The sequence below is a fragment of the Bison bison genome, unplaced genomic scaffold (assembly GCF_000754665.1).
Source record: "Bison bison bison isolate TAMUID 2011002044 unplaced genomic scaffold, Bison_UMD1.0 scf7180017864331, whole genome shotgun sequence".
NCBI classification, from domain to species: Eukaryota; Metazoa; Chordata; class Mammalia; order Artiodactyla; family Bovidae; genus Bison; species Bison bison.
The window spans coordinates 9,941,539-9,951,682 of record NW_011494903.1 but is presented as its reverse complement, the minus strand read 5'-3'; the positions used below and the strand labels follow the sequence as shown (position 1 = coordinate 9,951,682).

The window sequence follows — 10,144 nt, the reverse complement described above, 5'->3', positions numbered from 1 at the left end:
TTGGCTATGGTGTGTGCCTGGATCCTACCTCTTATACAGTAACGGCTCCAACAGCCAAAGTCAGAAGAGACTGCAGAGAGGGCTGAGGGGGGTGGGGATGTTCATATTCTGTCCCCAGCAGAGCTCAGGACTCCGCAGCCCTGCACAGGGGCTCCCCTCGACTTCATCGTCCTCAACCCAGTCAATACCTGGTGGACGTCTCCTAACCAAGTCAGGAGCAGGCTCAGTCTCTGGGAACTTGTGGAGTGTTCTTCCAGTCCTGGCACCGTCAGCCAGAGCGCAGAGGGGTCACTGGCATCCGGTCCCCAGGCCTCAGTGAAGCAGAGATGGGGGGCAGAGGGAGTGACAGCTGTGATACCCTTAAGTGCATGGAGACTCAGGTATCAGAGTTCTAGAAGACCTAGCTCAGGTAATCTGGGTTGGGCTCTTGCTTTGGGTGTCTCACATTTTTACGGATAGGGTAGCTAAATCCCAAAGAGGTTGAGTATTTAGTTCCAAGCGATACACCAGAATCACTGTGCAGAGAGTTTGGCCTGACCTGAATACAATTAGAAAGTGCCCGTGTTTCAGAGGCCGCTGCTGATTAGGCTGTCTTGTGCTGAATCCACCAAGGGCCACTGAACTTGGGGCAATGAGAAAAAGCAGAGCAGAAAACTCGCATGAGGCCTGGTTAAAACCCATGTCTGGAGACAAGTGTGTGTCCTGGGCATCATGATCCAGTTGGATCAACGGGGAGATTAAGAAGCCGTCAGAGAGCCACATTGCCAGAATGTTTTGGTCAGTGCGGAAAATGAAAGCAGGTCTACTGTTGTCCTGGCCAAGGATGTCCAGCACTAAGGTGCTGACTTCTTAACTGACTCACGAGGAAACCTGACTGTATTTATGGCCGGAAATGATCTATTTCCAAAGTCCAGGAGATGGTGAGGGACAGGGAAGCCTGGTGTGCTGCAGCCTACTGGGTCATGAAGAGTTGAACACGATCTGGCGACTGAACAGCAACAAAAGAACAGGCTTCTAGGAACCAAGAAACACAAGCTAATGCAAGATTTTAAACAAGAAGCTGTTTTTTCCTCTTCGAGTTGTTCTTTCTTTTCTGTCTTCTTTTTTCTGCCTTTTTCTCTTTCTCCCAGGATTTGCCTTTCTTTCTTTCTTTCCTTCCTTCCACTTTTGTTGATTAGTTGTTAAGTCACATCCTAGTCTTTTGTGACCTCACAGACTGTAGCCCACCAGGTTCCTCTGTCCATGGGATTTCCCAGGCAAGAATATTGAAGTGGTTGCCATTCTCTACTCCAGGAGATCTTCCTGATCTAGGGATCGAACCCACATCTGCATGGGCAGCGATTCTTTACTGCTGAGCCATAGGGAAGCCCCTTCCTCTCTCCTCTCTTTCTCTTTCTCTCTCCTATCCTCCCTCCACTAAAAAGTATCGTCTAGATTAGAGCTACCCAATAAAGCTTTCTGCAGTGATGGAAATGTTTTATGTCTACACTACCCAGTATGGTAGCCACATGTGCCTTTGAAGCACATGAAAAGTGGCTAGAGAGACTGAGGAATACATTTTTAATTTTCATATATCTTAATTTAAATATAGATGACCACAGGTGGGCTCATGGCTGCCAAATGGGATGACAGAAGTGTAAAAGTGCAGTGAGACCCCTAAAACTCTTCAGGACAAGAGTGAGGCCTGCTGGCCTCTGATTCCTGCAGGGCAGATGGAAGAAGGCTCTGCTGGAGGTTGTTGATCAGAGAAAGAGTTCCCTTGTGAGTCTGCACATGAACCTCTATATTCGAGGGCTATGCCTGGCTGTTTCCATAATTGTTGTAGTTCAGTTGCTCAGTCGTGTCCAACTCTTTGTGACCCCACAGACTGCAGCACGCCAGGCTTCCCTGTCCATCACCAACTCCCGGAGTTTGCTCAGACTCATGTCCATCAAGTCAACAATGCCATCCAACCGTCTCATCCTCTCTTGTCCCCTTCTCTTCCTGCCCTCAGTCTTTCCCAGCAACAGGGTCTTTACAATGAGTGGCCTCTTCACATCAGGTGGCCAAAGTATTTCCATAATAGTTTCGGTAAAAGGGTGGTAACCTTGCCAAGCCAACATCATTTTCTTTTTTTTTTAAATGAATCAGAGGCTGGGAGGCCAACATAGCAGACAGACATTATGTAAAACTGCAAGATATAGTTGTTCTAAGCTGCTAGGAACACGAAAATATCATTAGCGGATCTCATTTCTACCTTCGAATGTAGAATATGCTGATTAAGGATAAAGACTATTTTCTAGTGTCTTTTTTTCTCATATTAAACATGAAATGATTTTGTTGTTTATGCTAGAATATCTATGTCATTTAAGAAATGTATGATTCTAAAAAGAATAGCAAGGAGCTAGATTGTCACAGTGCTTTAGGAATAGATTCATTTACTCTCTTGTTTATATTATGAATGGTCCACACTGCTTACACCCACCCTCTGGACTTGGTGGGTGATGGGAAGGGAAAAGAGATCAAGATTTTGAGCTGCTGCGTGCCAGAAAGGGAAAGTGTGGCTTGTGGAAAAGTATTTAATTTTCCAAATGTGAGGGATCAGAGCTGAAGCTGCTGCAGTCTCTCAGAGGGATTTTTTTATACAGAATAACAGTTGTCTGGGTTTGCGGTTTGGGTTTTATAAGAAACAAAAGCTTGCTGAGTTTTGAGTGAATGAATTGAGCTTGAAATGATGAGCTACTTGCTAACCATGACTGTGAACTTGGAGTGGGGGCAGGGGTGACTTCCAGCGGAGACCCTGACCAGAGGATGCTCATTCTACATCTCCAAGGCCACTCGGTTTCTGGTCCCTTACTCCACTCCAAAAAGCAAAAAGGATATGTGGAGTAGGCTCAAGGAAGGTGCAGCTTAGGTTGTTTATGTGGGGAAAGAAGACGTGGCAGTCCATCACAGTTGGGGCTGTTCCTCCAATGTGCTTTATAATAAGCTTTATTTAACCCACTGGACCAGGTATGGACCACAGGCCAACGGCCATCTAACACAAAAGACAACTGAGGTTTCCCAAATCTGAGTATATTTTTATACCAGGGACCACAGCAGGATAAGTGAGACGATCTGTGACCTCATGTGCTGACTTTTAGGAATACCACATTGTGAAGAAGTCCACTCGCTCACTAAGCACAACTCAGGTGGAATCTCCGTGGAGACTCATCCGGCCGTCAGTCATCTCCATCATTGGGCTGTACAAAGAAAAGGGCAAGGTGAGCTCTTTTGTGTGCACTGTTTTGCTCTCTAGGTAAATGCTAGTATATATATTTTAAATGATTCCTTTTTAGTGTTGTTTTTACATAAAGTAAGGGAAAAGGTATAAAGAAGAATCAAGTAAGTAGCCTTTGGGTAGATTTGAGTGACACCCTGGCATCCTTTCCCATGGCCCTGCAGGTGACATCATCAAACCCTTTTTGCCCTTATGATTTCAGGAGTCATCACCTGGCAGCTAGGGCACCATCAAGGGGGGGGTAAATGCCCCAGCTTGTACCACTACTGAAAGAAAATCAGACCCTGCCGCTTCAAGGAATGCCCCCTTGTTATCCTTTTGAATGAATTTCATGGCATTTCCATTATCATAAGAGGAATACTGACAAATAATTTGTTACACAAATATCAAAATAGCCATTTTGATATCCATTTGATATTATACAAAAATGAATAAAACAGATATGGCACCTGCATAGCTATGAGCTATTAATTGATCCATGTGAAACTGACATCTTTGGAGAGCAAAAGATTGTAAAATGTCAGCAATTTCAAATGTTTACCTAAAACTTTTCACCCTTTAATATAATGCATAGCTAGCATAATGCAAGTGGATCTGAGGAGGGTCATGGTGAGGGGAACACATGAATTTGTAGCTACTAACTCAACTCTACGGGCTTCCCTCATGGTTCAGATGGTAGAGAATCCAACTGCAATGCAGGAGACCCAGGTTTGATCCTTGGGTCAGAATAGACCCTCTGGAGAAGGGCATGGCAACCCACTCCAGTATTCTTGCCTGGAGAATCCCATGGACAGAGGAGCCTGGTGGGCTACAGTCCATGGGGTTGCAAAGAGTCGGACACAACTGAGTGACTAACACTTTCACTTTAACTCAACTCTGAGTTAAATACTACATTGGGGGGTGCCCTCAGTGAAGAAGTGCACTGACAACCTGCACCCCCATCTTTCTGCGTCCAGGGCCTTGGCTTTAGCATTGCTGGAGGTCGAGACTGCATTCGAGGACAGATGGGGATTTTTGTCAAGACCATTTTCCCAAATGGATCGGCTGCAGAGGATGGAAGACTTAAAGAAGGTAGGAGAGAACCTTCTGGTGGTCCTCAGTGAGCTCTGATTCTAGGAGAATCTTCCCCCTGGCAAGGTGTGAAGCAAATGCCTAAGTGGCTATGGCTCTGGGCTTGGTAGTTGGATAGACTTGGGCTGAATCCAGTGCTTACTCAGGACCTTGGACAATTCGCATAACCTGAGCTTCACTTTCTTCTGTTGTAAACTTGGGATGTGGATACCTACCTTGAAGAACTGTTGTGAGGATTACAGGAGACGTTATGTGAGAAGTGGCTTGATATCTTTGTTTGGGTTTTTAAATGTCTGTCTTGTCCCCGTGATCTTTGAAATTGCCTTGAAAATTCCTGAGCATTTACAGTGCATTCTTGTTTGGGGCTGGAGTACATAAACATCTTTCACCAACCCCATAGCACCTACCATTTTTGACACACCTATGCATACTAGACAAGCACTGTTTGCTCCCAGCTTTATTGAGATATAATTGATAACTGTGTGCATTGAAGGTGTACGTGATAACTTTATACACTTGCGTATTGCAGAATGATTGCCAAACAATGTTAATGAATACCTCCATCACCTCACGTATTGACCTAGTGTGTGTGCATGTGATGAGAACATTTAGCATCTTTCTTAGCAATTTTCAAGTATATAACCCAGTCTCATTAACTATATGCACCAATCTGTGCCTTAGATCCCCAGAACTTGTTTGTGAATCCTGATTTTTTCTCCTCCTTATTAATATACTTCCTGCATGGAATGATTGAATCATACTATTACTAGTTACCTTCAAAAATGCTGTGACCGTTCAGTTCAGTTGGTGCAATTATGTTGTGTTTAACCAGCTTATTTCTTTTAAACTGATAGGAATAAATTGGAATCTCTTTTTTTTGTAGGCAGAGCAATCCCAGAAGTCTGTGTCCTAATGATAAGCCATGACCAGGCTTCATATTTTAATGGCAGAATTTTTTCTTTCTTTCTCAGAGGAAGGGTTAACCCCCAGGTGGTGTTTGTGTCTCATTTCCCAACAATGTAAAATTCTAGCGGAGCATTTTTATAATGGATGTGCCATGTGTTCACTTGACTGAAATTCATCCTGCAGTGCTAGCAGAGTAGGGTAAAATGGCAGGGAAAAAATCAATAGGAGAGGTTAATAGCACTTGCTTCTCCTAAATCCTGTATTTTCGTATGTATTCACTTACAATAAATAGAGGTCATCAGAATGGTCATCAGAACCTGTTGAATTGATCTGTCTTTTAAGTAATCTTTAAAGATTTTTAAGAGCATGAGCAATCATTTTAATGTTTCTACCTTTTTCTCAGGTGGAAACAAACCAAAAACCTCACCTAGTTGAGTCTTGGTTATGCCAGGTGATTTTTAAACAGATTATTTCACTTGTTTTGCAACATCTGTAATTGCATTTACAGAAAAGGCACATAACACATGGGTTCAGTGCTGCTTGCCTTTTTAATCCTGTGTACAGGGTTCCTTTAATGGAATACCCCGTGTGCTCCTGGGATCGGCTGTCCGTGCGAGGTGAAAATGTGTGTTCATGGGCCACTCTGCACTCTGTTATAAGGGAGTTCCTCTTCTGCACCACACTGCTGTGCAGGGTTCAGCTTGTGCGCCTTTGTGGTGTTTTTGATGAACTGTTACTCCAAAAACTAGAACGTGACACAGGAATCCAAAGCCGGAAACTAGCTTTAAGTCAAGAGAATGTCCGAGCTCTATTATGTTCCCAGCAGACACTATCAACAACTTGAAAAATGACCTGACTGTGCCTTCTTGGAGTTGAAGATGAGTTCAGGATAGTTTGAGAGAGAACAAGAATGAGAGCAAGAGAGAGAAAGAAATTTGGTATTAGTCTACAGCAGTCTCCTAGATCGAAGTGTATACTAACTTGCCAGCTTACTGACAGAACCTTGAACACCATTAAAACCAAGCATCTAGACTGTGGGGCTGCACGTAGATGTGAGGCCGCCATTCCTAAAGAATATCTCATGTGTTTCCTTGTCTCTGTCACTGAAGCCGCTTTTCACACACCATGTCTTTCTGAAAATACAGGCTTGGCTTAGCACGTGTTATGGGTGTTTGTGCTTCACCACCAGTGGGTGTAAGTTGTGAACCAAAGACTGTAAGAAAAGGGTAGGAATTCAGTCTTTGTAGTTTGATTTCTAAATGTAGAGCATGTATTATCAGACTTGGTAGTGGCAAGAGAGTAAGATCTTGATGCTTCCCACAGTTGTTTTAATTAAAGGTGAAAATAGAGAATTACCGCAGAATAACATACAATGTCATTTATTGAACCATTTTGTAACATTCCTTGGAGCTAAGCTAATGAGAGTAGATTGGAACAATAAAATTCATCTTAAAGAGTTGTAAATCAGGGATTTTATGGTATTTTATTTAATACTGACCAAGCAGTTAGATTCCAGTAAACTAAAGCTTGATGTTAATGTAATTCCCAAATTTGCTCACTAGGGGATGAAATCCTAGATGTAAATGGAATACCAATCAAGGGCTTGACATTTCAAGAAGCCATTCATACCTTTAAGGTAAGGTATTGACCTCCTTTATCATAATCTTTGTTTTTCTTTATTTCATTCTGGTTTGGGTTTGGTGATTTTTTTTTCTCCCATCATTTGATAAAAGGACAACCTGAATGTTTTAGCCCTTCTTCCTGTTTTCTCAGCAAATCCGGAGTGGATTGTTTGTCTTAACGGTACGCACCAAGTTACTGAGCCCGAGTCTCACGCCCTGCTCCACACCCACACACATGAGCAGATCAAGCTCCCCAAACTTCAATGCCAGCGGGGGAACCTCAGCAGGGGGCAGTGATGAAGGCAGTTCGTCCCTGGGTCGGAAGGCCCCCGGGCCCAAGGACAGAATCGTCATGGAAGTAACCCTCAACAAAGGTGATACCAGCTTGTCCTCATTTCGTTACATTCTCTCAAATCATAATTTGTAATCTGTTCTTGGGTTCATTTTTTTTTATATGTCTTTTTCTATGAATTGCTTCTTTGGAACATTCTGCTACCAACAACATATGGCGTTCTCTAAATGGGCAGTAGGATCAAAAGGAGAGATCTCAGTCACTTCACTAAAGTGAAGAAAAGTTCCCCGTAGCTCAGTTTTTTAAAGCTCTCTCTGGATGAATCACTGTGTGTCAGAGACTCATGTTAAAAACATCACTCACTAGCTGAATTCTAGGGCCAATATAACATTTTCAAGGAGAAAGAATATAGTTAAGAATATAGCTAACACCAGTAACTAAAAATCCTGGGTAACACCAAATCTTACTGCTTTTAATCTTTGCCTCCAGTGGTAGAAATATGATGAGCAACTGAACAACCTAGAAATCAATGGGAGGCAAAAGAAAGCCTGAAGTTGTATATCCAGAATAGAAAATGTTACTGGGACTCCGCCTGTTTCCAAAAACAGATTCAAGGAGACCCTTCAGACTAAGAAGAGAATGGACCATCAAATAATTCACAGTCCATAGTTAGCCCCTGGTTCTGCCATAGACTCATTTCATTAAAAGAATATGGCTCAAATTGACAAAGAAAAGTAAAATGTATATCCTAAGTCTGGTCTAAAAATAGGTGGTTGTTGGTCAAAGTATACATTAATGCAGATTCAAATTACTGATACTCCTTTTCTTTCTTTCTTTTGATTTTGTTTTCTTTCAATGATGCCTACCACAGAGCCCAGAGTTGGCTTAGGCATCGGTGCCTGCTGCCTGGCCCTAGAAAACAGCCCTCCTGGCATCTACATCCACAGCCTTGCCCCAGGATCAGTGGCCAAGATGGAGAGCAATCTGAGGTTGGTTGTAAACCTGAGAGTTTAGAGTTCTGGTGGATTTGTGAATATGTGAATACATACATAAGATACCTGCCCTGTTACATTCCCTTGTGAAATTCTAAATGTTTATATTATTTTGCGGTCATGTAGCTAGAATTACAATCAAAAGCATCTCCAAAGATGAAAAGATAAATGAAATTTGGTTCAAGAATTCCAGATCTTGGCTTTCCCTACCAGTTCTGTTCTATTTGGACTCAGAAGTTCAGTTTCAGAAACTTGACACAATCCAAGTCTATGTAGATACCTATAATTATCCAAATATTTTCTTTCTCTTTCATATACATTTATATAGAATTCATATAAGCTGCTGGGAACTATTCAAAATGGCTCAGAATCACTGGATACAAGAGAGTCCTAAGATCATGCCCTTGAACAGGAGGCCTTTATTATTAAGTACAATCTCCTGAACCTTTCCTGTTGTTTCATTCCTTTTTGAGACGTGATGTCTAGATGGTTACTGTCTGAAATCACTGCGTGTCTGATTTCTCAGTTCAGCTAGCTGAGTTGTAGCTTGGGTATTCTGTTTATACAAGAGAAGTTTCGGTGTTCTATTATGTAGTAATTGCAGTGGGTCTGTGCCCACCTAAACTTCACAAGAATGTACACGTATTTCATGAAGCACTCTGTGCAAACAGTATCATCTTTCTCTCCTCTAAGTTTTCAGGTCCTTGAGCAGTTGAGGAATTATCAAAATGACATTCCTTGAGGTTGCCATTTTGAGGCCCTGTTAATAGATTATATTATGTTTTTAGTTAATCATCAGAGTGAATTTCCATATTGAAAAAAATTTAGCAAATCATCCAAAGTACATTAAAGAAAATATACTTTTAGAACCCAAGGAAAAAAATCCTTTAATGACATCCCAAGATGATGTTTCTTTCTTGAATGGTTCCATATGTCTGGAGCCTGCCAAATGACCATTCTTCAAACCCCGCATAAAGACTCTTTGTTTTCTCATACTGAGTTCTCTCCCTATAATTTCAAGTCAAAATGGGCATCTTGTCCCCAATTTCTCATTTGTTCAAATCTGAAACGTTTTTACAAATTATTGGGTAACCTTTGAGCTTCAGATATTTCCTTCTTAAATTATATTACAATAATCATTTCAATATGGTAGGGGAAAAGCAACTGGTGGTGGTTGAGGGACTGTCACTTGATGAGCAAAGGTAGGCAAACCTGAGTTCAGTAGTGTGTGGCATCTGGGTGACCTCTCCGAGCCCATGGTCTTACCTACATAATGGGAATAATAATACCTAGTCAAAGCATTGTTGCATAAATTTCTTTTTATAGTACTTGGCCTGCAATATGTGTTTGAGTAATAGTAACCTTCATTGTTGTCCTTATTATCAATTTTAACTTTACTACTTCTGAAAATACAGGTAGATACCCATAATGGTCTTCGTCAGTTTAAAACCTAATGTGTTTATGAGGGTTTTGCTTTTTTATACGTATGCAAAGATGCGAGGATATCATTTGCTCCTTAAAAGTATTCAGAAAAGATTTCATATTATGTAAACCACTCCCAGAAGGAAGTCTTGTGAAAAACTAACTGTTACTGCAGAGAGTTGATCATGTTGTCCTCCCTAGCCGCGGAGATCAAATCCTGGAAGTGAACTCCGTCAACGTCCGCCATGCTGCTTTAAGCAAAGTCCACTCCATCTTGAGCAAATGCCCCCCAGGACCCGTTCGCCTGGTCATCGGCCGGCACCCTAATCCAAAGGTGAGGTATCCCACACTGTCCTAAGTCTGGGAAGGCAGCTGTTTGTCCAGTAGCAATGGCACACGTGTTCCTATGACCATGCAGACTCTTTGATGAGACCGTTCACCCAGCTGGGGATGGGAATCAGCCTGTGGCCACCCAGTGACCAAGGTAACTGTTAACACTTTGGAAATGAATTATTGATCTGGACTTCATCTTCACACTCAGAACATTTTATTAGAAAATGTTGACAATATTATTGGTGAA

At 42.1% G+C, this 10,144-nt stretch overlaps 1 protein-coding gene across 1 annotated transcript in view; it reads left to right on the top strand.

Moving 5' to 3' along the window:
- Positions 1–10,144, top strand: part of PDZD2 (PDZ domain containing 2) — a 288,393-nt gene that overhangs the window by 241,504 nt on the left and 36,745 nt on the right. Inside the window, exons 9-14 of the mRNA XM_010853853.1 lie at positions 3,123–3,242; positions 4,216–4,330; positions 6,799–6,872; positions 7,010–7,232; positions 8,022–8,139; positions 9,766–9,898. Of these exons, the coding sequence (XP_010852155.1) occupies positions 3,123–3,242; positions 4,216–4,330; positions 6,799–6,872; positions 7,010–7,232; positions 8,022–8,139; positions 9,766–9,898 (783 nt within the window). The remainder of the gene's footprint in view (positions 1–3,122; positions 3,243–4,215; positions 4,331–6,798; positions 6,873–7,009; positions 7,233–8,021; positions 8,140–9,765; positions 9,899–10,144) is intronic.